Source organism: Barbus barbus (genome assembly GCF_936440315.1).
Source record: "Barbus barbus genome assembly, chromosome: 30".
Classification (NCBI taxonomy): domain Eukaryota; kingdom Metazoa; phylum Chordata; class Actinopteri; order Cypriniformes; family Cyprinidae; genus Barbus; species Barbus barbus.
Genome location: NC_136758.1, coordinates 3,669,742 through 3,697,228, shown reverse-complemented (window position 1 = coordinate 3,697,228; position 27,487 = coordinate 3,669,742). Strand labels below are relative to the sequence as shown.

At 38.0% G+C, this 27,487-nt stretch overlaps 1 protein-coding gene across 1 annotated transcript in view; it reads right to left on the bottom strand.

The window, feature by feature from the left end:
* LOC306850169 (collagen alpha-1(XII) chain-like) overlaps positions 1-27,487 on the bottom strand; it is a gene marked incomplete at its 5' end in the record, with an annotated part of 70,116 nt that overhangs the window by 27,443 nt on the left and 15,186 nt on the right. The window contains 22 exons of the mRNA XM_079385635.1: positions 55-197; positions 1,645-1,774; positions 2,992-3,131; positions 3,273-3,402; positions 4,932-5,071; positions 5,784-5,804; positions 5,918-6,050; positions 6,693-6,832; positions 6,957-7,086; positions 9,250-9,386; positions 9,504-9,633; positions 12,106-12,251; positions 14,218-14,347; positions 14,674-14,816; positions 16,116-16,262; positions 17,127-17,291; positions 18,253-18,372; positions 18,807-18,956; positions 20,744-20,868; positions 21,809-22,001; positions 22,117-22,383; positions 24,120-24,389. Coding sequence (XP_079241761.1) covers positions 55-197; positions 1,645-1,774; positions 2,992-3,131; positions 3,273-3,402; positions 4,932-5,071; positions 5,784-5,804; positions 5,918-6,050; positions 6,693-6,832; positions 6,957-7,086; positions 9,250-9,386; positions 9,504-9,633; positions 12,106-12,251; positions 14,218-14,347; positions 14,674-14,816; positions 16,116-16,262; positions 17,127-17,291; positions 18,253-18,372; positions 18,807-18,956; positions 20,744-20,868; positions 21,809-22,001; positions 22,117-22,383; positions 24,120-24,389 — 3,230 coding nt within the window. The remainder of the gene's footprint in view (positions 1-54; positions 198-1,644; positions 1,775-2,991; positions 3,132-3,272; positions 3,403-4,931; positions 5,072-5,783; positions 5,805-5,917; positions 6,051-6,692; positions 6,833-6,956; positions 7,087-9,249; positions 9,387-9,503; positions 9,634-12,105; positions 12,252-14,217; positions 14,348-14,673; positions 14,817-16,115; positions 16,263-17,126; positions 17,292-18,252; positions 18,373-18,806; positions 18,957-20,743; positions 20,869-21,808; positions 22,002-22,116; positions 22,384-24,119; positions 24,390-27,487) is intronic.

The following is a 27,487-nucleotide window of genomic DNA, read 5'->3' as shown; positions in this document are numbered from 1 at the left end:
CACGTCAGTATTTCCTGAAGGATCTTTCACGCGAGCCTAACGATGAGGACTTACAGACTGAGGGGGACTGGTTCCAGAGAGGGGGGAGTAGGCGACACGGTACTGCAGCACATCTCCGGAGGCCGGCTCCCAGCGCACGTTCATGGTGTTTGTGGTGGGGTTGTAAACCTGGATGTTCCTGGCAGGGGTCCGCGTCACTGTTTCAGACAGGAGCGGGAGCAGCATCATAAAAACAAAGACAGTAAAAGGGGTAAGCGGTTAGAGTGGTTAAAGAGGTACAGAAATGTGCAACTATTTACAAGAGCCCTTGTCCTGATGCATGCAGGTTTAAACACAATACTAGTTTCAATGTCATCCACCACAGAAACACATTACAACAGCATTTCAAAGGGTGAAGAGAGGCGTCTCATTTTTGATTAAATCTACCTTTAAACCAAAACCAACGGTAAGAGGTAGTTTTCACCCCAAAATCACAAGACAGACATTATATGTTTAGTTTTTGTTCAGCATGTTTAGCTGTTTTATCTACAATAAACTGAGACTTTTGTTAATATACTGGTCTATTTTGAGATTTTGGATTATTTGGCTTTCTTTCGCAAGTGTTGCTTCAGACTTAGTGGGAGGCAAATTTCCAATATAGTCTTTTAAGTGTTTATTTTATTGCACTTTATCTGTTCACGTCTGTGTGTTTTGTTTTTTTTCTATGTGGGTTTGTTCATTTACCATCCACCTGATCTTTATTCCTAAACTTATGGTAACATTCTTTTCTAGCTGTTGACAATATTTTCTGATTTAAATTAGATATCATAACCCTTTTAAAACTTAATATTTCAACAAAATTAAACTTTATCCAGTGTTCAAATTTCCATTCTGGAAATGTACGCAAATTAGCGCAGATTTGTTTTGGATAAAATTAGCACATTTAAACATAACATTTCAGAAAACTGGTATACTAAAAATGAAGTGGGGAAGAGTCTTTTTCCCTTAACAGTAAATGCGCACAGCTTTCGATAACACGTCATGAATGGTGCATGAAAACAAAAAGCAGAACAGAACAAGCTTTAGATTTCCACCAGCAAAAACCCTGATTCCAGATTTTTGACCAAAATAAACACTTGTATTAACGTGGCACAGCCACGCAAAGCAAACTGGAGATGATGAGAAGCAAACCACCTGGTGGAAAAACAATGACGCCAACAAAAATCTGTTATTTTGACTCTGAATGAGGAGCATTGAGCTGACAGCAATAAATAGGGGTGCTTTTATGTCCTTGCACCTCCCTGGGGTTTCCATTTGGTGAAATAGATTGTTCGTAAGCCTCGTACCAGCATCTCCAGTCATTACACCCCATAAAGAAGGCTCATTAAGCCCAGACTGGAGTCACATTTATGGGGTTGCCAGCACATCGGCATTCCTCCCTTAGTGATCAATCCAATAAAGCTGATTCAATCTTTGAGCAAGTCTCTGAGATTCTATTTAGAAGTGCAAGACTTTAATGTTAAAGCCAGAAAACTGCACTTTGCACTTTCTGGATTAAAAACTTTGGCAGAAGGATTCCTGTTACTGGGGAGTATATGATGGAAAAGTATGGGAATTTGTTGCTTTCCGCTAATGCTAAAATAAGAAAAGGCTGCATCAACTCACAGGTTTTTCCATTCTCCGACATGCGCTTGCCTTCTCCAGGAGCGTATACTGGCACCACTGTTACTGTGTACTCGGTATCAGACTGCAGGTTCTTCAGAACTGTACTGGTGGTGCTTCCAGGAACCTGGACCTGAGAACATTAAAACAATGCAAGATGTTCATTTTCTAGTCTCTGCAAAATCGCACAGTGCTTAGGATGCTTGAGGGACTGCTGCTATGTGTTATATGTGTATTTTGTACATTTCGATGCACTTGTCTAAGTGGTTTCTTGACGGTTGCTTTCTGGTCCAAGCCAAGAGAAACAAATTCCAAGTCTCTGTGATTTCTATATTATTATACTATTCTGGCCTTCAATGCAGGTCTATGGGATTTTGCATCAATTATATTATTAAAGATGACATCAGATGCCCATTTCCCACAAGTTGGTACAGTTCTTTAGGGTCTCCATTATTGTCTGTAACATACTCAGTTAAAAATCTTCAAAAGTCGTATAAAGCAACTTCCTTTTTACCTTGTCAAAAACAACTTTGTTCATAGCGAGCCGTTTTGGTGCATGTCTCTTTAAATGATAATGAGCTACAAAGAACGCATGCATAAACTATGGAAGCCCCTTTCTTCCACTGAATGAAAATATAAAAAAGGTAATTGCAAATTTTATTTCACAATTCTGACTTTTTTCTTGTGAGATATAAGCTCGCAACTGCAAGTTATAAAGTCAAAATTGCGATATATTAACTCACAATTGTGACTTTTATTCTCAGAATTGCATGAAATAAATGTGCAATTGCAAGTTATATCGCAAAATATAAATTTTGAGAAAAAAGTCAGAATTTCAAGTATATTTCTAGCAATTGCGAGTTTATATCCTGCAATTCTGACTTTATAACTCGTTTATATCTATTCTGAGAAAAAAAGTCACAATTGCAAGAAAAAAAACTGAATTGTGAATTAAAAAGTTGTAATTACCTTTTTTTTTCCATAATGAACTAATAAAAATGTACACCTTCAATATCTACAAAATAAAAGGATCTGCCATATGCATAATTGTAATAAATATAAACACTCTTAGATGGTAATTGAGAAACTGAAACTTTTATTTTGGGTCGGTACACCTGCCTTTAACCATGTCAGAAATTCAAATTGATCTGCCAACATTACAATTATAAGAAATTTCGAACAAACTTTCCACAGCACCTCATTGCATCAAAGTTTATGACTTAAATGAGAAGTGTTCACACAATTTCAAGAAAAGCATTCAAGGGTAGCCGGTATTTCAGACAGCTCAAAAACATGGGTCAAACTGACCCGGAACATAATATAAGTGTTAGGAGGTGCCATGGGACGTACCATGTCTTCTGCGCCCCCTGTGACGGTCTGGTAGTAAATCCTGTATTGCCGTACGCTCCCTTCCGCTGGTTCCCAGCGTACATTCAGAGTGCTGACCGTGGGGTCCGTGACCTGAATGTTTCTCACACTGCCCAGCGGTACTATGGGAACACACATAAACCTCTATTCAATCTGTCAACAACGACCTAATTTATATAATTTAAGCACTATCTGAAAAAATTCAGTAATGTAGCTGGGTAAAATAACAGGTCTAATGAATTTGGTAAAGTCACGTGACGTACATGTCTTTCCTTGGCCAGAAATGTCTTTGGCATCTCCATTCGCATAGACTGCAGCAACTGTGATGTAGTAGGGAGTGTCTGGAGTCAGTTTCTGCAGAATAACTGTATTTTTCTTCCCTCCAATCTGTGTCTGTGACAGAGAGAATGAACTGTGTTGTTAAATGAGTCAAGGGATCTGCTGATGTCAGAAACAGCACATCACAAATACTGTATGACTGCAGATAGGACTGTTTTTCAGTGGAGCAAAACAGCGTTTAGGTTTATTCTGTTATTCCTAAGACTGCTGCCAGTGTAAATCTGCCTTATTGATGAAGAAAACAGAGGCTTTAGTATAGAAAAACAACACCTCTGCACCCATTCTGATACCATGAAAACATGGAAAATAATAAAATGATAGTTGATTCTGCAGACAAAAACATCTTAAACAGCCTAAGATTTGCACTCTTTCCAGGCAGTGCAGCAATTCATATGAAATATAAGGGCAATAAAACAATAAATCATTTAGATTAAATCTATTCTTTAGAGTGATGGCATTAATCTAAAGACATAATGCAAACTACAGATGAAAGTTAACAGAAATATATTGTGTTGGCATCATACGCTACCGTTCAAAGGTTTGGGGTCGGTAAGAATTTATTGAAATAACTTTCTTATGATCACCAGGGATCAAAAAGGATAAAAAAAAATACTGTAATAACAATATTGTGAAGTATTATTACAATTTAAAAGAATCTGGTTTCTATTTGGAATATAGTTTAATTTACATGTTATTTATTCCTGTGACGCAAAGCTGAATTTTCAGCATCATTACTCCAGTCTTCAGCATCACACGGCCCTTCAGAAATCCTTCTAATGATCAAGAAACATGATTATTATTATCAGTGTGAAAATTTCAGTGTTCATATTTTTGTGGATACCCTGATTTTTTAAGGATTTTCTGATGAATAGAAAAAAATATATAAATGTCTTTACTGTCACATATGATGAATTTAATGCATCCATTCTAATAAATCGTAAAAGTATAAATCGTACTGACTGAAAAGATTTGAATGGCAATGTGCATGCAGTTTTTACATCTTCGTTAATTGACTAACTAATTAAATTAAAAAGGCGAAATGTAATATCTGTACTCTGTCATATATGACCATTTAAAACTAGTTAAATCCAAAGTGTGATTAAAATGGTGATAAACTGTAAACATTGATATAAATTATTTATCTTGTATTCTTATAGTCATCAACTACCCACAAGCACCAACTCTCTTATTATCTTAATCTATCCAAAATGGATATAAAGCTTACATTTTACTATTGCTAATAGTGAACTTACAGAGAGTCTTTAGCTAGGTAATTCTATCCATGTTTACCAACAGATTTGTTTTGCACTGGATCAGAAAGTTGTGCACAATTCCTGGTTCAAAACAATTTCAGGTTCCATAACATTTTGTTATTATAACTCAAATCACATTGGGAGGCAGTCAAAATCTTTATTTTATTTTTCAAAATGAATCAGTGTTGGATGAATTTAATATGGATACTGTTTGTGGTTGAGAATTATTTGCGATTTCGCTCGATGGCACTAGTGCAAATAACACATCTCCTGTACTATTATCAGTCAGCCAGATTATATGAACATAAAAAATATAAAAATGTTCTTTACCGATTGTGATCTTCCTCCTGCAACTGGCACGTAGGTGATCCTGTAGTTCTGCACTCGTCCAGGAGCGTGATCCCATTTGGCGGTGAGGGAGGTGGTAGTCGCATTGAACACCTGGAGGTTTTGAGGAGGTCCACTAGGAGCTATAAGAAACAACATTTGAAATTTCAGTTTTGCGTTCGACCACATTCTTATATCTATATGGAATCAAAATGTTAAAGGGGTCATATGATGCGATTTCAAGTTTTCCTTTCTCTTTGGAGTGTTACAAGCTGTTTGTGCATAGATAAAAGCCCTGAAGTTGCAAAGACTAAAGTCCCAAAATCAAAGAGCCATATTGTCCACGCCCCCCTAAAACGGCTCATTTAAGCACGCCCCCACACGTCTACGTCACTGTGTGGGAGGATTTTCATAACACCGCCCAAATGTATACGCAAAGAAAGAAGGCGGAACTATTATTCTGGCTGTAGTATTGATGCTCCCGCCGGCGCCATGTCTTGGAGACGCTGTGTTTCGTTGTGAAAGAGGACGTACTTTGATTTGGCTTCCAAAAGAGGACACAACTAGAAATCAGTGGTTGTATTTATAACACTGTTCCAGAACAGTTCAACCCAAATATTAGAGTGTGTGCAGCGCATTTTACTATTTCCTGAAGCTTTGTAAAAATCAATGCGTTTCAGAAAGGCAGGGCTTAGAGGAGCAACAACAATGTACAGTATGTGGAAAATAACTCGTTTTTTTAACTTTAAACCATATAAACACATTGCATTACACCAAATACACCAAATAATGTTCTTTTTAGCAACATCATATGACCTCTTTAAATGTCATGTATCTTAAAAACACCAGACTCACCGGGTGTAATAACTTTGGACACTGCAGTCAGCAGGGCACAGAGAGAAAGAGTGAGAGTTTGTCAAATGCATAAGTGGTGTCTAAAGTGCAGTAAATGGAAAAAGGTAATCATTTGGATTTCGGGGGTTTCTTACATGTGCGTTGGCTTCCTAGAAGATCTTCACTCTCAGACTCATCGGGGTAAATGGCAGTGACAGAAACATCATAGAGGGTGTCTGGCTCCAGGTTCTCCAGAAGGAGAGTGGTGTCCTCACTGTTCAGGATATCCTGAGGAACACAGTGGTATTAGCTACATACTGTACAGCAGTTAAATGTGCAATTACCATTTACCAATACTGCGACACAAATAACACTACTGCCCATTATTTTAGTTTTATTTCAGGTAGTTGAATATTAGCTGAATCTTTTCAGCTAAAATTAGTACCGGATACAATGGTTTGACATTTGGAAATAGTCATTTTTTTAAAGAATAATCGAGTCTAATCATGAACAGTGTTCACAGTTCATCTATATACAGCAATGGTTATTATGATTATTATAAAACATTATATTACTGTAGTCTGAAAAGACTAGTTCACACAAAAACAAACTTTTTGTCACCATTTATTCACGCTCGTTTTTCAAAACTACATCAGGATAACGAAAAATAAAATTTTTATTTTTAACTAACTGATGTGTACTTTTGTACTTTCTACGTGAAATTGCAATGCAGTAAATTATTTTTACTTTGTAAATGTAACTGAGTACAAGTACAGATATATATTCCCAGAACAGTACTATTATTATAACAATACTAGTACTAATTTATACCTCTGAGTGTAATGTATGCATGTAATATTTATGATTTTACGGGAAGGAGAGTAAATGCACAGTTGAAGTCGACCTCATGTTTAGACTCTGATGACTTACATATTGAAAGTTGTTCTCTCCACTCTTGGTCCAGCCGACGCGGTAGAGGGAGACATCAGGAGCGCCGTGCTCCCAGTGAGCCCTGAAACTGGTCTGGGACACTTGAGAGAACCTCAAGTTCTTCGGAGCAGGGACAACGTCTAAAACGAACAGGATGATAAGCTGACTTTCAGGTCACAATTGTGCACTTTAAACATTTAGCAGTCAAGTGTTATTTCACTTTACAGAGGCTATTCATAGATAATGGATCCCATGGCCTGTTACCTGTAATGGCTTGGTTAAGCATTGGGTTTCCGGTCCCGGAATCATACACAGGAGTCACAGCCACATCGTATTCCGTTTGGGAAATGAGATTATCCAGTCCTCTAAATGTTACATCTCCGTCAACTTCAAGCTAAATTGAAACATGAGAAGTGCAGTTATGGCCACACAATACACAGCAAAAAACCCTTGGCGGCATCAGGAGGTCAAGGTTTGGCTGGTTAGCATTGGCAGTTCAGTCCGATGTGTTACTTGTCATTTCTTCGTAATTATGTGTGCAATTATTAACTATTTCTGAGTAATTGTTGTAAATCCTACAACTATTTGTTTTAAATGTATGCAATATATTTCATGTATTGAACAAAATCCATCTTTGCACTCCAGAAGCAGCACACAAGCTGCATCTGAAGTGGAATTTAGATGTATTTATGGAGACTGTTTAATGCAGCTCAGAGATTCCACAAATGCATTTACACTGCTGTTACAATTGAAAAAACTGTTAGGAGATGAATTTGTGAAATATAAAGTATGCTGAACATAAAACTATGACATCATACTTTAAATATGAAACAAAAACCACCAAATGAGTGAGTCACTGATTATCTCTTTCAACCGGTTTGTTCAAAAGAGCTGATTCATTCAGGAATGAAGCAAACTGATTTCAGAACCATGCACAGTATTGGCATTCTACTCTTGCTATTTATGCTATAAAAATGCTAAAAATAGTAAGAGCACAATACTAGTATGCAGCTGTCTTTATAAGCGGCTTATTGAATCATTGACTCACCCGATTCATTCAAAAACATTTTCATTACAGAATAATTCAGGAACAAAATCTGGTATTTCAAAACCAGACTCTCCTACCTAAAACCAGATGGACGGCCACCCTAGCATGTGATTCATTTTTTGCTAGAGAGGGGTTGACGTTGAGAGAAACAGCAAAGCCTCAATACATATAAAATCACTTTAAGTTCCTGCAGGATTAGACCTGATCTTAGATCCAGTGTCAGGTAACAGGAGCTGCCGCCATCTGCTGGGCTTCTCAGGCTTCCATCCACCTGGACCCACATTTGTGTGCATGTTTGGTTCATCTTTTCATCCCAGAACGAAGAGTTATGAGCAGAACTGAGTCATGATTAATGCCTCAGGATGTGGAGAAAAGCTGAGTCCAAAACTGCCAAAATTTAAAAAAGTCATAGGAAAAAAATCCCACCCATAAAATACACATCCCAAAGCACTGGATTGCTGTGTGCCACTCAAAACTCCATCTTTTTTTATCATCTGTCTGTTCTCGCAATCTTTGGTAGATGATCGCCGTAACTGAAGCTCTGGAGAGCAGCTGTACTCTCTCGGCAGCTGCCGTCTCCACTGACTTGTGTAACGTAATTGCTAAAAAGGTTAAAAGGTCCCAAATCCATCAACACGAGTCTCTTTCTTGGTTGTCTGCCTGGATGCATTGTGTAAACAGACAGGAATCTTTCCACAGGAAGGCTTCCACAGTGACCAAGGAAGGCTTTGCACAACTGAAAACAAGAGTGTTGTTCAACAGCTGATAAGCTGGGCACACAATTAATCCCAAATGCAATGCTACTCAACACGTGGATGGCAGGCCGCGTGCAGCTCTCGGAGCATTTCTTTGTGGCCGGTGTGATATGATTGTCAAAAAACATAAATATTACAAGTGCAAATTACTTTTACTATCAGACCTCAAAAGCCCCACTTATGATTGTGTTTGCTTTGAGAATCTTCTGTTTTCAGTGTTTATCATATGTCAGACCGGTGATTTTTCTTAAAAAAAAATATTGGAATCAGCAGCTGTAGTCAATTAGGATATTCTGTTGTTTAGGTAGCATTGTTGTAAAACTTGTAAAGTGTCGTAAAATCATTAAAAACTATGAATAAAACTACTTTACAGTTCAAGTAACACAAAATTCGACAGCTTTATCAAAGAATAAACATCACATGTCTGATTATGCATGTTATATGCAATTGGGCTGAACAAATACAGCAGATGGGCTGAATGAAAATGGAAATCTCTGATAGCATGTGGTGATTTTGGAAAAGCATAAATACAGCGGTTACCCCAGTTTCCACCATACACAAAGCAGTGCTGCACTTATAAACGCTACTTTTAGACATCATACGAAGGTAAGATGAAAAGAAAATGCCAGTGTAACTTTTCTGAAGACAGTCAGTTCCATTCAGATACTCGTACATATAATCACAAATGAATGGCCTATTCAGTGATTTGTCAGATTGTGCAAATGTCACCAAAAGCTGATGAGTTTGACTTTACCTCTTTCAACTCTCCGCCCTCTGGCTTGTAAGTGATGATGTATTTACGAACGGCGCCACGTGCAGGATCCCAGTCCAGCTGCATGGTGCTGTGGGTAACGTCTGTGATCCTCAACTCACCGGATTGAGGAATAGGCACTACAGAGAAGGGAGGGATACAAAAAAAAAGAAAAACAACAGACAAACAAACAATGAGAATCAGATAGATGTGTTAAACATCCCTGCTGAGGGGAAGAAAGCCCTAGTGCCACCTACGGGTCACCCCCCGATCAGAGAGAGGTTCACTGGCGAAATCGCCGAACAGGGCGAAGACGGAAACTCTGTAGGCCGTGTTGGGACGGAGTTTCTTCAGCTGGACATCAGTAACTGTTCCTTTCACACGCATCTGTGAAAGTCAACCACATCACAAATGAAAGGGATGGTGCACTTGTTCAAGGGAACACAATGGAATTTTTTTATGCCACTGCTGAAAAGACCAGGTTGGACCAGTTTGAATTTCTAAGATAGTTTATGAATGATATGGATGCTGAACCAGAGTGATTACATTAATTACAAGTAAAGCTCTTACAAACAAATTAATATCAGTGATTACTAAAACTTTTATCAGTAATACTAAAATAATACTAGGCTGAACAAAGCTCTCACGGCCACATAGAATAAGAGAGTTACATTTGTAACAAAGTGTAACAAAGTTACAAAGTTTAGAATACCATGAAGAATCATGGCCAAAAAGTAAATAGGGTTCATTTTGATGGGACGTTGATGTTAAGCAAAAGAGTGCAGAAATACAGGGCATTAGTATCCAAAACAACATTTGCTGGTCTTTTTAGCAGGACAGTTTTAGCACAAATACCTTTAAAATAACTATAAATCCTTCAGATTTATATATGATGGTAGAAATTATGATTTTAGTCTTGTCTTGACTGAGATATTGAATTCTGAATCCCAGTGCAAAAAATTATTTTCTCACTCTGTATTTTTATTTCATTTTCCAGAACAAATATCTAAACATTCCTAAATAAAGATACATTTACTTACATATAAACAGGTATATACAAACAGGTATATCTATATCTATATATATATTTATATATAGATATACCTGTTTGTGTGTGTGTGTGTGTGTGTGTGTGTGTGTGTGTATATATATACACTTTATTGCCAAAAGTATTGGGTCACCCCCTTCTAATGAACATGTTTGACAACTTTAGTAATTTCTATGAGTACAAATCTTAATGTTTAAGCATATAATGATATTCTAGGGAATTGTGTGCTTCTAATTTTATAGCAACAGTTTGGACAGGACCCTTTTCTATTCTAACATGGCAGTGCCTCTGTGTATAAGACACGGTTCAAAAAGACATGATTGATTGAGTCAGTGTGGAAGAACTTGACTGGTCTGCAGAAAGCCCAGTCCTGATCCCAGCTGAACACCTCTGGTGTGACTTTAAATGCAGACCTTGAACCAAAAACTCATCACCAAACACCAATGACTTGTATAGACACTATATGGACAGAAGTGTTGGGACCCCCTTCTTTAGAACAGAAAAAGACACTAACAAAACTGTGGCAACAAAGATGGAAACATAATTCATGTATTTAAAAATTGTATTTCCATCTCTGTTCCAACAGTTTTGGATGTGTCTAAAATGACAGTACACTTATGTACAAGTCATTGGTGTTTGGTGATGAGTTTTTGTCTCAAGATCTGCATTTAAAGTCACACCAGAGGTGTTCAGCTGGGATCAGGACTGGGCTTTCTGCAGACCAGTCAAGTTCTTCCACACTGACTGAATCAATCATGTCTTTTTGAACCGTGCCTTATACACAGAGACACTGTCATGTTAGAATAGAAAAGAGTCCTGTCCAAACTGTTGCTATAAAATTAGAAGCACACAATTCCCTAGAATATCATTATATGCTTAAACATTAAGATTTGTACTCATAGAAATGACTAAAGTAGTCAAACATGTTCATTAGCAGGGGGTGCCAATACTTTTGGCAATATAGTGCATATACACACATAGATGGTCCAAAAAACACAGACAATATATTAAAATATAATTTTTGTTTAAAACAAGGACATATAAAGTTCCTACCCTGTTTGCGGACAATTGTTCTTGTTTTAAGCATAAACCCACTTAATTTTGAGACATTTTTCAGAAAACAAGGCTTAATTTTGCTTGAAATTTTGCACGAATGTTTAGATGGATCGAACTGGAAAATAAGGCAAAAAATAAGACAAAAAGTGTAAGAAAAAAAGAAGAAGAAAATATTTTTTGCAGTGAAGACATGACTGTGTCTACCAACTATAACAAAAACTCATGCAAACAAAAGCATATTCTTTTCTTTTTTTTCCTAATGAAAGAATGGAGGAACAATATTGAAACATCTGCTCTCTCAGACAAGCCCTGTGGACATCAGATTCACGCCAGAACTGATGTCGAGTTCTCTGGATCTTCTCAGTGTGTGAAATACTTGAAAGAGGAACTGTGCTAACAAGCCCCAAAGCGCTAATGAGCTGTTATTTTCCAAAAGCTGGAATATAAAGGACGTTTTTGAATCCCATAAATGTAGACCTACCACCTGTGGTATCTACAATATCTCCAAAAATGCTTTCCATTTCCTCTTTCTGCTACAGTATGTCATAGTTGTTGACAGATGTAGGCTGCATAGCACCATTGGGTTTCCATTAGAACATTTTGTCTCTTCCAGTAAGTCCTGAAAATTATCAACACGTTTTGTATTTATTTTTTGAAATATTCAGCATCAAGGCTGGCCTTTCCAAAAGGCTGACTGACTAGATGAGACGGGACAGTAGACTGGGCAGAGGTTTAAATGTATGGCGTCACCGTACCTCCTGTTCCACAGAGGGTCCGGTGGCATTAAGGGTGTTGTAGAGAAGCAAGTAGCCTGTGGCCCCTTCGACCGCATCCCATCTCACATTCATGGTGGTGGAGCGCTCTTTGTAGATGTTCATGTTCCTCACAGCACTGAGAGGCACTACAGAGGGGAACATGACTTTTCTCTCTTTCTCTTCTGCAGTTTGATCCCTGACTATCCATCTAAGCGGACTGAAGCTTGAATGGGAGCATGGAAGCATTCCGGATGGAATGATGGATGTGTGACAAGATGGAATGGAACGCCATGAGAGACAATGGTCGGATGAGAATGATCATGGGATACTCACGTGACGGAAATGACTGACAGATGGACAGACAAACAGATATGCAAATATCAACACACAGACAACAAATGAAATGAAATAATACAATGACACTTTGCAATGCAAAGCAGCTTCATGCCATATGCAACACAGTTACTTTCAGAGCGCTGTAAAAGAAATGATGATGTTAGGGTTAAGTCATAATGGAAATTAAAAAAATTAAAGGTGGCAAAAAAAGGTACAGCAATATTAGCACATACACATTGCATAGCATTTTATTTGCACCTTCTCAACAACTGGCTGAACATCACATTGTATCTCATAAACAATTCATTTTTAAACAGCAAAGATTATACTTTATCGGGTGATCTCACGAAACCTGTCAACAACTGAATTGCATTTCAAGACAGTGTAGAAATATAGACACTTGGGAGCATTTTCAGTACCATTAATGTTTTTGCATTGACACATTACTAAAAAGAAATCAAATTTTTCTTACTGTAAATGTATATACTATCTCTCAGAAACCTGTGGTCTTATGCTCAACAAGGCTGCATTTATTTTATCAAAAAATACAGTAAAACTGTAATACTGTAAACAGTACTACACAAGTAATTCATACCTGTGATGTAAAACTGTATTTTCAGCATCATTACTCCAGTCTTGTGTCACATGATCCTTCAGAAATCATTCTAATATGCAGATTTGCTGCTCAAGAAACATCTCTGATTATCATCAATGTTGTAAACGGTTGTGTTGCTTCATATTTTTGTAGAAACTGACACATTTTATTCTTCAGGATTCTTTGATGAATACAAATTTCAAAAGAACAGCATTTATTGGAAATAGAAATCTTTTGTAACAGTATAAATGTCTTGTAATTTTTGATCAATTAATGCATCCTTGTTAATATATATATATATTTTTTAGACATGTTTTTGTGATATTCACCCAAGTATTGTATGATACAATACTTACAAAAGTGTCTAACTCTGTATTGTGGCAGTACCATGATACAGTAATGGTGTCAGACTGTAATACCACTGGTATTGAATGATTGCTGTCCTCAAATACCACGGTATTTCTATGGTACTCCAAAGTAAATTTTAAGAATATCATAGCATTACCGTGTAAAATGTCCAAAAAACCATATAGAGAAGTCCAGAACCATATCCTCATCATTATGTACTTCTAAAACAATTACATCTATCGAATGTACAAATAATTAATGATTTTCACAGTTTTTTTGGTGTTGTTTTTTTTTTTTTTTTTTTTTTTGGTGTTCAGATAAATATGTGACCCTGGAGCACAAAAGCAGTCTTAAGTCGCTGGGGTATATTTGTAGCAATAGCCAAAAATGCATTGTATGGGTCAAAATTATAGATTTTTCTTTTATGCCAAAAATAATTAGGATATTAAGTAAAGATTATGTTCCATAAAGATATTTAGTAGATTTCTTACCATAAATATATCAAAACTTCTTTTTTGATTAGTAATATGCATTGCTAAGAACTTCATTTGGACAACTTTAAAGGAGATTTTCTCAATATTTAGATTTTTTTTGCACCCTCAGATTCCAGATTTTCAAATAGTTGTATCTCAGACAAATATTGTCCTATCATTACAAACCATACATCAATGGAAAGCTTATTTATTCAGCTTTTAGTTAATGCAGAAATCTAAATTTCGAAAAAAATGACACTTAAGACTGGTTTTGTGGTCCAGGGTCACATATTGTTGAGGAATTGGCTCTGGCTCTGGCTGTTCTGGTTATGAGTGAATTGTGGGTAAATGCACACTTACATGTTGTCTCTGAGCCTTTGAGGGGGTCGCTGCTGTCCTCTCCCACCACTGAGTAAACCTTCAGCATGTACTGCGTCAGCGGAGTGAGATTCTCCAAGACCACAGTTGTCACCGTCCCATCAACAAACAGCTGCAACAGATGAACAGAATTAAAGTGAGAACTCACAAGAATAGGATATGACTGTGTTTGCAAAGAAAACACAATTATTCACTTCTAGGTCAAATCAAAGTTAGCCTTTCCAGATTATGTCAGGACTTCCAGACTTCTGTAGAAATCTAGTTTTTGGCACAGCATCAAATGCCTCAAGCCACACTTTGGTCTTTCTTGCTGTTAATGTGCATTGCGTAAATAGTTTTAAATGAATTGCACACTTAAGTTTAATACTTAGGATTTAATAACCCTATCAATGGGCAATAGTAATTGTGCTGCTTTTCAAACATGTTAAGTGTTCATACCGTTTCTGGTTCTCCTCCCGCGATGCTCACATACTCTATTCTATACTTCTCCACGGGGCCATCAGGGGCTACCCAGGTGGCGCGGAAGGAGTAATGGGTGACTTCTGAGGTCGTTAGATCAGTGGGTGGCTCTGGCCCGCCTCCTGTGAGGGGTAATGATGGTGATTAGGGTTTAACCTTTGACCCCTCACATTCTCCAACATTAGACTGTCACATCAGGGCTGTTTCTGAGCTAAGCTGAATTTGGTGAACATTGCCCTAAAATTCTGTATAATAGCAATTTTAGAGTTATTCTAGCGTTTTAGAGTTCATACAGTGATGCATTTAATTAGAATAAGGATTCTGAATATTTTTTTCAACATGTTAATGGACAACATGTTATTGTGTTTTCTGCACCCTGGGTCATGGGAGTCATTATAATGGCGTCATTCATTTTTAATATATATATCATAATATATCATCTAGGAGCTGGTTGTTTTGGTTCATGGCAGAGCTCTTTAAATTTTCACAGGGAAAACATGTCTTATATTATACTTTGCTACACTAAAAGAACAGGAGAGATTACAGGAGCTACAACACTGTAGCAGCTCTAACATTGCTCTGATATGTCTTGAAATGTCAGAAGATAATACTAATCAGTCAAAAATTCACAGAATATTAACAGCATCATGTCTTTTTCCAGCTCATTTCTAGACTGGGCTGCTTCTAGCCATTTTTTTTTTTCTCGTGGAGCCTGGAATGTCTGTCTGCGCCTGGATCAAGTTTCAGAGTGTCAAAGTTTCATCATGAAAAGGTCAAAGCCTTCAGGCATTCAATTTTGTGAAAGGAAGAGAAAAGGAAAGACTAATTCTAGAACCTTTTAGGACATAGCTGTTGACAGCCCCATCAACACGCTGACATAGTGACACTGCCACAATTCATCACATTTAAGTATTGTACATTATTAGCCTAAGGACTTTTTAAAACTGTTATCACAAAGAGTTTGATCAGAAATACAGGTAACAATTTATTTGGAAAGTCCACAATAGACATTCTACCAACTATAAGTAATCATTAGAGTATTAGTAGACTGTCTGCTTAATGTAATAATGATAAAGATGTAATGCTGCATAAAAGCAAGACTAAATTGTGCCTGCTCTGACCCACCTCAACACCTAGTATTGAAGTACACAGTTGTAATTTTTGTGTAAATGCAATTAATGCCACCTCTTAGCAGCATTAAACAGTCTTTTTGTAAAGATGCCTAAATGCAACCTCAAAAGCGCTTATATGCCACCTTTGCAGTGCAAATTTGCCATTTGACCTTCATTCTCATAAAGATTGCCCACTTTTCACAATCCAGTCAAATTTCTCTACATGTTTTCTTATTGACTATCCCTTTTCCCTAAGAAATACTGTATCTTTCAGCCTCAGTGCTTTAGAGAGTGTGACCTCAGTGATACCTGGACCCTTGACACTGTTACACAGGTTGTTTGTCAGGTCGTCCACGATGTCCAGCAGGAAGGAGAAGTCAGCCACGTTGTACATGTGGATGTCATCGGGATCAGAAGCAATGGATCTCAGCTCATTCTCATCAGCGTTCTTCACACCTGGAGATCAAAACCACAAAACACATGTTAAAGCCCAGTTCAACTCATTATCCATTTCTTTCTCTGACCAATCATATCAGACCAAGGGCCGTTTTTACTAACGAGCTTGCGCCAGTGTCGTTAAAATACTACTGTCAGGTTTTACTAAAGACGCGCAGTGAAGAATTAGCGCTGAAAAGGCATGGACACAGTTATTTTTGCGCCTGACCTTATTGAATATGTATTTCTAGGAGTTTCCCTTTCAGATGCAAAACTTATGGGAGGAGAATATTCAAATGAATCACGCAAAATGTTTTACTAATGTTTGCGCTCAGCAAATTACTGGCATTTTTGCCATTATTTAACGCCCCAAAAAAGCATGTCTTATACTACTTTGCGCTTGAAATGGCTGCAATTTGTTGCTAGGAGGAGGCGCCGCAGAGATGAGAGAGAAGGGAGAGGAATTTTTTCCACATGTAATTTATTTGGGATGCAAGAAGAACGCGAAAATATCGTTGCCAAGCCATGTTCTTTTTAATTTGCTTCAGGAAATAAAAGACGACTTGGAACCCTCAAGTAGGAGTCACGCAATACCAGGTCTAACAAAACTTCTAGCAACTTCTAGCATGTTTTGACCTCCGGTTCTTTTCAATGTACTATGACTTTTTTATGTTTTTATTCTTTATTTGCGACTGCTCTAATTTGTGCTGCTCTTGGTATATTGTGTTGGTCGATATGTAAATGAGATGTTGTGTCTGTGTTCTTTAATTTTGCGCAGTTGTTAGTAAATCACCTGCAGAAATTTCACGTGCTCTCACGCTAATTTGCCCTGTTTAGTAAAACTAGCCCTAGTCTAAATGATTGTAAGGGGAAACCAGTTCTTACCAATGGCATACAGCTCAATGCCCTGGTCGCGTAGGTTCTGAGAGTTGACCGTGATGTCATCCTGAGACTTGCCATCAGTAACCAGGACGCCGATCTTCCGAGAGTTCGGACGCATTCCAACATTAGCCTTGAAATTGTTCTGAAGGATGTAGTTTAAAGCAAGGCCTGTGGAATAAGAGAGTGTTAGTGCGTCTAAATACACAAGGTGGGTATTAAACCTCATGAAGACCAGTATGAAACCCATAAAGCTACTGTGTCACATTTGATATGCACATTTCTATGGCCTCTTTACTGAAACTGCTGACTAAAATACTGATAGTTTATACTTTTTTAGTAAGTAAAAGTTATTTTAGTATAATTGAACAAAGGTCCATCTTCAGCTCGTGCTTCATGTGTCCTTTTGCTGTGTAATCTTTACTGATTTTTATAAGTAAAAGTAAGAATAACTTGGATATTGTTAGAAATATGTCAAGATAAACACTCACTCGACTGAAGAAACATTTTACTTGATTATCAATGCATCATTTTTTTTTTAAAAGTCATGTTAAAACATGAGTCTCAAATACATTATCATCAGGCTTTTGCGGATTGTCTATTTGTTCATCTGTCAATCATAATTGTATTGCATTGCATTATATGTTTAGATCATCAAATTAAGCATTTAAATACCATCTTACTAAGACATTATTGGGAGATAATGCTTATAAATAAGTGAAAACGTATTTAGACCATATTTATATGTCTTGCGATAAAGATCTCATTGATTTGCATACAAGGTGTCAGAATTCATCTTACATTTTGGTCATATAAATATCAGCATCTAATTGCATATTTTTGCTCAGTTTGTGTCTTTGAATAAAGTCCTCCTGAGTTTCAGCTCCATTATTCTCACTCTATCCTACGATGTGAGCCATAAATCTTTATGTATCAAATATAATTCTCAAAAAACACATGGGATTTTTTTTCTTTAGATATTTTCTAAAGATTCAATAAACTGTTCCATTTTTAATTGGAGCTGCAATCGACAACATCACAAGTGGAAGACAAACGTCTACAAACTTTAGGGTTTCACCACAGATCAAGTGTGTTGGGTCTGTCACATAGATCAGAATAAAACATGATATACCAGTCAGAGTGTTTCCTCCTTTGTAGGGTAGATTGGCCACGGCATCCAGCAGCTCTTTTCTGGTTCTGTGAGAGTTTAGGTGCCATTGAGTCTTTGGGTCTCCACTGTACTGTGCCAGACCTAAAAACAGACAGATACAGTGTTCATGATTACACCCAGAAGAAGATGCCATTGCTTAGAAGTTTCTCTTTTATAGTTCAAAAGACCTCTTTTTTTTTTCCTCAGATATTAAACTGTTTGACGAGCAATAAACATTCATGGGAAACAAATGAGAGAGTAAATTGGCATTCAGTAAGAGTACACTGCAGATCATTTGGTCTTGGAAAAATTTAATGAGAACTGAATGAGATAAGTTTAGAAAAATGTAGTATCTTGATTTACTCAGTCAAAGTTTGAGACATTGTTGAGATATCTTCTGTAACTCTAAAGCACACGTGTGAGATGACAAGGGTCTTTTTCTCAGGAGAAAAGTCTGAGACCTCAAGAGACTTCCTACGCATGGCACTATTGTGGATCTTCTCACTAATATGGGGTTCAGGATAAATTTATCTTACCAATCTGGACACGATCCGGCCCGATGTCAAAGACACCCACCATGCGAGCAATGAAAGACCTTATGGTCTTGAAGTTCAGGCGCCCAATGCTCCAAGATCCATCAACGAGCAGGATGATATCGGCCTGGGCTGTGGTTTTGCACATTACCTCTGTTTGACCAGAGAACAATTCAGTCAGTTAGTTTATTATTATAAAACGAATAATAATAATCATTCAAACTAGTAGATGTAAACATTCAAATGGATTATGATTTGTGATAAAGGATGCAGATAAGAGTTTAGACACACTTGGACACACAAAACATTCACACAGTCATGCAAAGCATGACAAAACTGTTTATTTGGCATTTTGAAAACACACATTTTTTACATTATATGTTAAATAACATCTTTTCAACTATAAACTCAATTTCTGTAAGTGATGTCTTTGTCTGTGTCCCATCTTGCTGTCTCTTCAGAAAACTGAATGAAGGGGTAAAGAGAAGGAAAATGTCGCCCACCTGGCCCTGCTCAAAAAGAACATGTTGCATAATTGTCTGATTTACAGATCATTCCCTCTAGCATCAAAAAAAAAAAGATGTATAACATTCAGTGGATATAGCCAGATAATATTTTAAAATACCATAGTTATTATGGTTTTGAAATGCGTTATACCTGTGTGGGAATTTCTTAGTACCAATAAAATGAGTTATTTAAGGCTTCAAAAGAGATTTATTAGCCAAACAGGTGCTTGTCCTCAATAGCAATGTGGAATTCTCACATTTAATTTACGACCCCTTGTACCCTAAACACTAAAGCCAGGAACATACTTTAGGCAAGTAAGGAAACACAGATGCAAATCGGTAAATGTATTTCACACACACAATCCCAGTGCATTTGTCTCCACATGCAAAACTAAAATACAAGATAACTAAAATATGCCTTAAATTGAACACTTCAGCTTCAACAGGCTAATGATTATAATCAAGACTCAGCAATCTTCCTCCTCTACATTATTAGAAAGCCACTATGAAATGTTCTCTTTAAAGAAAGATGAATAATATAATATTCAGGATTAACAAGAAGATATATTGTATTACAACATTATTAATAATTATAATGCATTATACCCTCTAGTATTCATTTAACAGTTATTCGTTTAATTAGTTAAATTAACTAATGATCACAAATTCTAAAAACTCTATGTTGATCTTTCTCATATATATATATATATATATATATATATGTATTTTTTTTTTTTTTGATATGAGAAAAATGCAAGAGAGAAGCATTTTAAATGTAACTAACCATAGTATTGTTGTTTTTGTGCTTTTTTGTTAGTGCAAATGACAAGCTGAGCGTTACACCTCTTGTCTGGGAATATTTGCTTTTCCCTCTCCTGCCGGCGTCGGTCGGCCGACCCTCACCATCGGATCTGTTTCCAATTAGGAGCAACATTCCAGACCACGGTCAGCCAAGCATGTGCAAAGCTTTCATTCTGTATGTCACTTTTTTCCTAACCAAGTTGTAAAGCATAAGTAATTGTGAGCAGATAATCTTTCTCGCTCTTGAAATTCAAGAGTCCTTCCGCAAGAAGGCAGAGACATGGCTACCATGTGGCACAGTCACCCTGTCTGCTCTTTCACAACACAATTAGCTGTGCTGAAAGGTATTTGCCATTACTCAAAGCACTAGACTGCAGCCTACTTTTCCGATTCAAAACTGACAAAGAACTTATGCTGTGTTATATATAAATTCACTAAATGCATAGCAGATGCAGTAGATTTGTGCCATATATCATCTGTTACTAAATGAATGCTGTATGCTAATTGTTTTGGGACTCAAGTAACATTCTACATATTGAGCTGAATACTCTGCAGTACCATGAGATGGTTGGTTTGGGAGGGGTAAAGTACCCTTCTCAGAAAGAGAGTAGTTTTTTTTATTATTAATCTTACCTGGAGTATCAAAGGGTGGGGGTTCAGGGGCGTCAGAGAGGGTGGTCTTCTCTTCTCCAGCCAGTGGCATACTCTCTCCTCCATCAAACATACCAAACACACTCACTGAATACTTAGTGCCGGCCCTGAGATGAGAGAAACACAAATCAGTCAACAATCCTATCTATCAAACCATAACAAATTATGGTTTTCACATAACATCACACCGATACAGGAACAGCCACCTGGAGAGCAAAATAAGGCTTTCTCTGCTGTCTACCAGTTTTCTTTTTAAACCAGGTTTATATTAAGTACTCATATACAAATACGGTGATTTTAGAAGACTAAATTCAGTAAACATTATTGGTGACGCATACTATATACAGGCAAGCAGCTGCATCCAGAATATGAACACAACATACTAAACTGCATGCTAAACTTTTTCCCATAGAAAACTGGTATAAATAAATTGCTTAATGTATTTGAGACAGTAATATTAGAGGCCCGAAAATGAGTATACACCTTAACAATTAAACATAGCATGTACAAGCAAGCAGATGAGCACAGAATATAAAAGCAACACACAAAGTTTCACGTTAAGCATTTTCCCATAGAAAACCATTATAAAGAGAACGCTCAATGTGAAATTTAGCGCATTGCATTCATACTCTAAGCTCAGCTGCAATTTGATCTTTTAATATCACTGTATTAGTTTATTAATGAAACAAATTTTCTATAATTCAGTTATAAGCAGCTCTACAGATGACAATACTGTCATTATTCTACAATTTAGTTCAGTGTTGATACAATTCAGTTCAATAATAGTATGTATATTGCAGAATTTCCAGTGTTCAATCTAAATATTTGTGGCTTGAACCCGATGGAACTTTGATGGAAAACTGATGCTGAAGTTCTATTGATGTTTTGCCCTACAGGTCTTCATGACTGAAAACATTAACATGCTTTAAGAAGGTACATGTTGTCCATCTGATTTCACAGTGATTTTAAAGGTGTTTATATCACGTATCTTCAATGTTCAACTGATGTCTGTGAAGTTTTACATGTGTCTCCATTGGCGTCTCTTACCTTAGCTCCTCCAGAACCACTGTGTTGTCATAGGGGCCTACTAACAACTCTCCCAGGTCCATGTCCTCCCCAGTGGGATGGAAGGTGACCTTGTAGCCCTTCACATTCCCAGGAGCATGATCCCAGGTCACCCTGAAACTGGTTTTAGTGGGCTCTGAAGTTTGCAGGTTTCTGGGAGCTTTATATAGAGACACTGCAGAGAAAATAAAGGGTGTCAAATTAGACAACAAAGAGGATGAACATGTTCACATTCAACCTCAACAACTTCTGCCTCACCTCAAGTTGTCAAATATCTGCTATTAACTTACACGTGGTTCCTTCTCCTTGTCTTTGTCTTCCATCACCAAACTTGTAGACGGGAACCACTGTGATATCGTAAGGGGTTTGTGGCTGCAGTCGTCTCAGGACTAAAGTGTTAGTGCCCCCTGGTGCTTTGGAGGCCAACTGGCGTGTCTCACCCTGAGGTTTATACGATACCCTATAATTGACCACATTGCCGGGTGCTGGCTGCCATGTCACTCGCATGGTCCTCTCTGTTTCTTCTGAAACCGTAAGAACTCTGGCAGCGGCCGACACTGTCGGAAGATAAATGAAAGACAATGTCCATTAAACACTGGCTGATTCAACCACATTTCCTAGGGGTCAGGAAAACCAAACCATCTGAATAATAAAAGTTTGTCTGCCAAGATCATTTTGATCCAACACAGACCACGGATCTCCAAACCGGGTGAAACCAGACATGCCAAAATGGCTGTAAGACTCTAAGACTGTCTGCAATGTTCTCTTTTTATGCCGTGACCGGAGTATTTTTACGCAAGAGGGAAAGGAATGAATTGCCTGCCTTTAACCGGCCTATGGAACACTTTCAGATGGAGAGACCTTTTACAAATTGGGAGTTTTATGGATGGAAAAATAACGCTTCCAAATTTTCCAAGAATGCATAATCCAAAAGGACACCGTATGTTAATGTTCGTATTGAAGGAGGTAAGGAATAGAATGATGGCAGCAGACATAAAATGGAACCGCCTAAGCCAGAAGACAAGTTTTTGGCTCAACTGCTGGACTTTAGATGACAGACGATAAATAAACAGCCAGACAGCAAGATAAACCAATTATAAATTTCAGTGAGTTTAACCAGTGAGTTGCCCCACTGAATAAGTAAGAGGATGCCATAAGTACTGTAGTGTGTGTTGAAATCCAGCATCCCTTGATAATAGAGAGCATGTGTAAATCATTAAATCATTAAATTAGCCTCTCTGTACACTACACCATATGTTACAATAGCCCACAGCGAAGATATTTTAGAGGAAACAGTGGTAATGACGTTAGTTAATTGAGCTTATGAAAGGAAATGGAAGTCACTCTTTCACTTTTTCCACATCAGAATGAACACTGAGACATTTCTGTTTTAGAACTTTTGTCCCCAGCATACTTCAGAGAGCATGTCATTATGTTGCAGAGTATTCTTAAAACAGACATTAAACTCGAGAACTGCTTTTGTCATTTTCTGAAGAAAATCTAAGTGATGCTCACCCCAAAATGCAAAACTGGATGCCAAGATGTTGAAATTGCATATTTCTATATGATTGCGTGGGTGTTCTAAAGGCGCAGTGTCATTTGCAAAATCCCGTGGGCTAAAAAAGTGCCTTTGTGTGAATTTTCTAGCAATGTTTAAAGCACAGCTCACAGAGAAGTCATTTTCAAACCATGCAGCTTTCTGTTGCTCGGCGTGGCAAATTCATGGATTCATGGAATTTGCTTGAGTAACTTTTTTTTTACCCTCACACACGGATTTCTATTGATAATTACTAGATTTTGCCCCAAGGACTTTTGGCAATGGTCAATGCGACTGCACCTTAATCGGTTGCTTGTCTGTATGATATTCTCAAGTCTGTATGATATTCTGGTTTCTAGATATGGCTTGGGTGTACGTCTGTAGGTTTTGTCATCCTTCAGGTAAAAAATGTGGTAAGACTTCATTCATTGTTAAGGCATCCCATGAGTCTGCAAAAAAATGACTGAACTACGACAGATTATCAAGCACCACACATTTTTTATTTATTTGCTAGTAGCTAAATTGTGTAATTTTCAAACTTTGCACTGAATGGTTCAGATTGGTAAGGCAGATACTTCATTTTTTAGGTTTATATGCATGTCAGTGAAATATTCAGACATTATATACACTATATCAAGTTTTTTCCTCTCTGGGGTAGGTTACCTCAGGACGAGAGGCCCACCTCAGACACACAGAGCGAGGTAAAGAGTGTTTGGTCATATGCTGGATTCATTACGCAGGCGGGAATTGACTTACCATCTGTGGTCTCCTCTCCATGCAGCGGCTCCCCCTCCTTACTGCTGTAGGCAGCGTAGACAGAAACCTTGTAGCGGGTCTCCGGTGTCAGTCCGTCCAGAACAGTGGTGGTAATGTCCCCGGGGACGGTTTTCTCGCCAGCTTCCTCCGAAAAGAGGGATTTCCAGGTGACCCGATAAAGGCGGACATTGCCAGGGGCGGCAGTCCAGGATGCTACAAAACTGCTCTCAGTGACATCCGAAGTAACCAGATTTGTAGGTGAGCCGAGTTCTGAATGATTGAGAAAAAAGACATAAAATATTTAAAAACAGATCATATTACGTGCAAAGTCTGGTGACAGAGAAGCAACAAACACTTCCATTAAATCAGGCTACCTTGGTTGACTAGTCACCCAGCCTGGCCAAGCTGGTTAGGCAGTCAGGTTTCAAAGGTTTTAGAAAGATCTCTGACACCTACAGTGTTCAGACGGGAAGGCACACTTGTTAACACCAGTTTGGCCAGGCTTAGAGACTAATTAGACCAACAAAATACTAACCAGGCTACATTGGTTAACTTGTATACCAGGATGGCCAAGCTTGTTAGGAGGACGTGTTATGATGGTTTTAGATAGGATTCTGACAGCTAGTCAGGCTGGGGAACCAACTTTGCAATCACCTAAACCAGTTAAAGGCTGTCCAAGCGTAGGCGAGCATGTTTTGGTGGCTTTAGGGAGGTTTCTGACACCTACTCCAGCTGGGAGCCCAGCTGAAAAAAACAGCATGAATTCCATGTTGGTCCAGGCTGGTTTATGCTGGTATAGTTCTGGTCTAGCTGGTGGACCAGCATCCTGTTCTCAAGCAAAATTGAGATTGTGTAGCTGGTTCACCAGCATTCCTGCTTCCCTTACTTGGTCCAGCAAACCAAAAATCAGCAATAAGCATACCTTATGTTGGTGACCACTAGTGCTGGATTTTCAGCAGGGAGAACAACTTGCTAATCACCTAAAACATTTAACACCAGTTTGGCCAGACTTATAGACTGATTAGACCAAATAATACGGTAGATGGGATTTTTATTAGGATATTAAAAAACTGCTTGTCATAATCTTACAGCAGCATATTTTGGATTTGATTTGAAACTGGACTGGAAAATGGACAAAAGTTGTTTTGTCTTTTTCAGAGGTAGACAGGCCTGATCTAAGATCACTGAAGGAAGAAAAAGAGCAGTGGTCTCTTTCAGTGTTCCCTGAAAGTAGAAATTTAGAAAAAAAAAAAGAATCTGAGAAATTTGAGTGAACTAGTCCATTAAATGAGCATTTGTCTAATTCTCCACTAGTCTGTCTAAGACGCTGGTAGCTCACGATTGCTTTGATTTACTAACGTGTACCCTGGAAAACAGCTCTGCAAAAATAATTTCTCTCCCTTCTGCCACACATCTGTCATCACATCTACTTTCCATTGAACACGAAACCTGATCCATTAAACACAAACTGCTAAAACTGCAGATGTAGCTCGCTACCTATCTATCTTCTCACTCTCTCTTTCTCTCAGTTCTATGTTGAGTGGCCCAAAGCAGAAGATAAGAGAGAGACTTGAAGTGAAAGGAAATTTTCAGAGTGTTGACAGCATAGTGAACTGCAGTATAAAACTTTCACAGTAACACCTCTCACTCTCACCACCCATCCTCATGTTCTCCTGACTTTAAGATAGTCACCTGTCTCCCACACATTGAGCTCTGCTGGTCTAAAACAAGCCAAACATTTGTCAATCTAAAACAACAGCCCGTGTCAAAGTGCAATTACCAGGCTCTGCGTCATAGCTCAAACTGGGACTAGATAGCTCACAGACTGCAAATGACAGGATAACTGCTGAGGAAAATTATGTCCCAATTTCTTTCCGGCGAGTGCTCCAAAGTCTAATTCTTCTTAAACGTCTCTACAGGGATTTTTTATGTTGGAATATTTTAGACAGTTCAAAAAAGGGTAACAATTTTGGGTCCCACTTTATATAAAGTGGCCTTAACTATTATGTACTTACTACTTACATTTAAATTAAATTTGACACAATGCACTTTTTGTGTACATATATATTTTTACATTGTACTTGTATTTTTTTTTTTACATACCTGCATGTCATTATATCTGTAATTAGATTTATAGTTACACTGTCTCTAAAGACCGGTACACACTACGCCGCCGGTCGGGCAGTTTTTGTTCATCGGCCGACTAAGTTTTCTCAGTGTGTTCGTTGCCGTCGGCTGAAGTTGGTCCTCGTCAGCTTTTTGTTTTTGGCAGATTCGACATGTTGAATCGGCGTCGGAGCTCGTCGGTCAGTCGGGCCATCTGATCATCCTGATTTGCTGTTCAGCTGGCGAACCAGTGCATGAGAAAAGTGCAGAACGGACATGCTACTTGGCCATCAAGTGTCGAGTGTCGGCTTGGTGTGTCAGGGCAACTATGGACCCAGACGCTGCCGACGTGAGCCAACCCCGCAGTCTACTTTCCACTAGTTCGTCGTCGGCGTCAGCTTGGTGAGTTAACCTGATCCATATCAGGCGAAGTGTTTGTCAATACAATATGAACACAATAAGTATACTGTACTTATTTTTTGATGTAAGTACATAGTAGTTAAGGCCATCTAATAAAAAGTGGGACCAAATTTTGTTGAGAGGGACAATTTTTGAATGTTCCAATTAATATGTGAGCAGTGGTTGCTTGTGCCAAAGTTGTTGACACGAGGTTGCAAAGGTGTTGAGTGGTTCGGTCATTTCATTACCCACAAGCTGAACAACCTGTTTACTTTGTAAAGCAGCAACACACACATTCATATTTGCAACATCAAGTTATGTACTGAAGTTTAATAGTTGAAGGACTTGCATGCCTTAGTGAACACCAATAACTAATTCAAGATGAAACAGACAGAAATTAGGACTCTGTGCCAGCATGACTGGATCTGAAGTTGTTTCCACATCCAGCATAGAGGTCTGATTTTACTGACAGAGCATAGAAGAGAGCAGATCATATGTCAATGTCTTCTGCAGGCTGCTTTTGATTTTTAAAATGCAGACAAACTGCCAGGCACTGCAGTGCACCTCTAACTCAGACAACACAAGCTATTAATGAATATTCATTTGCGGTTTTGCATTGACAGAAAATGTAGCCACTAAACCGAGACGCAACAGTACAATACCGTACATGGGTTTATTAATGCTGTCCTGATATTGTTATGTGTTGAAGCCAGATTAAAACCAGACTCCTTTTGGACCTTCACATATGCTATTTTTCCTTCTTTGATCCTTGTTTTAGAGTTCCATCCAAGCAAAATGTTGATGTTAACTGGGAACAGGAGTTCTAGCACTAACGTGATTGTCATCCTGAATTATTTCACTTT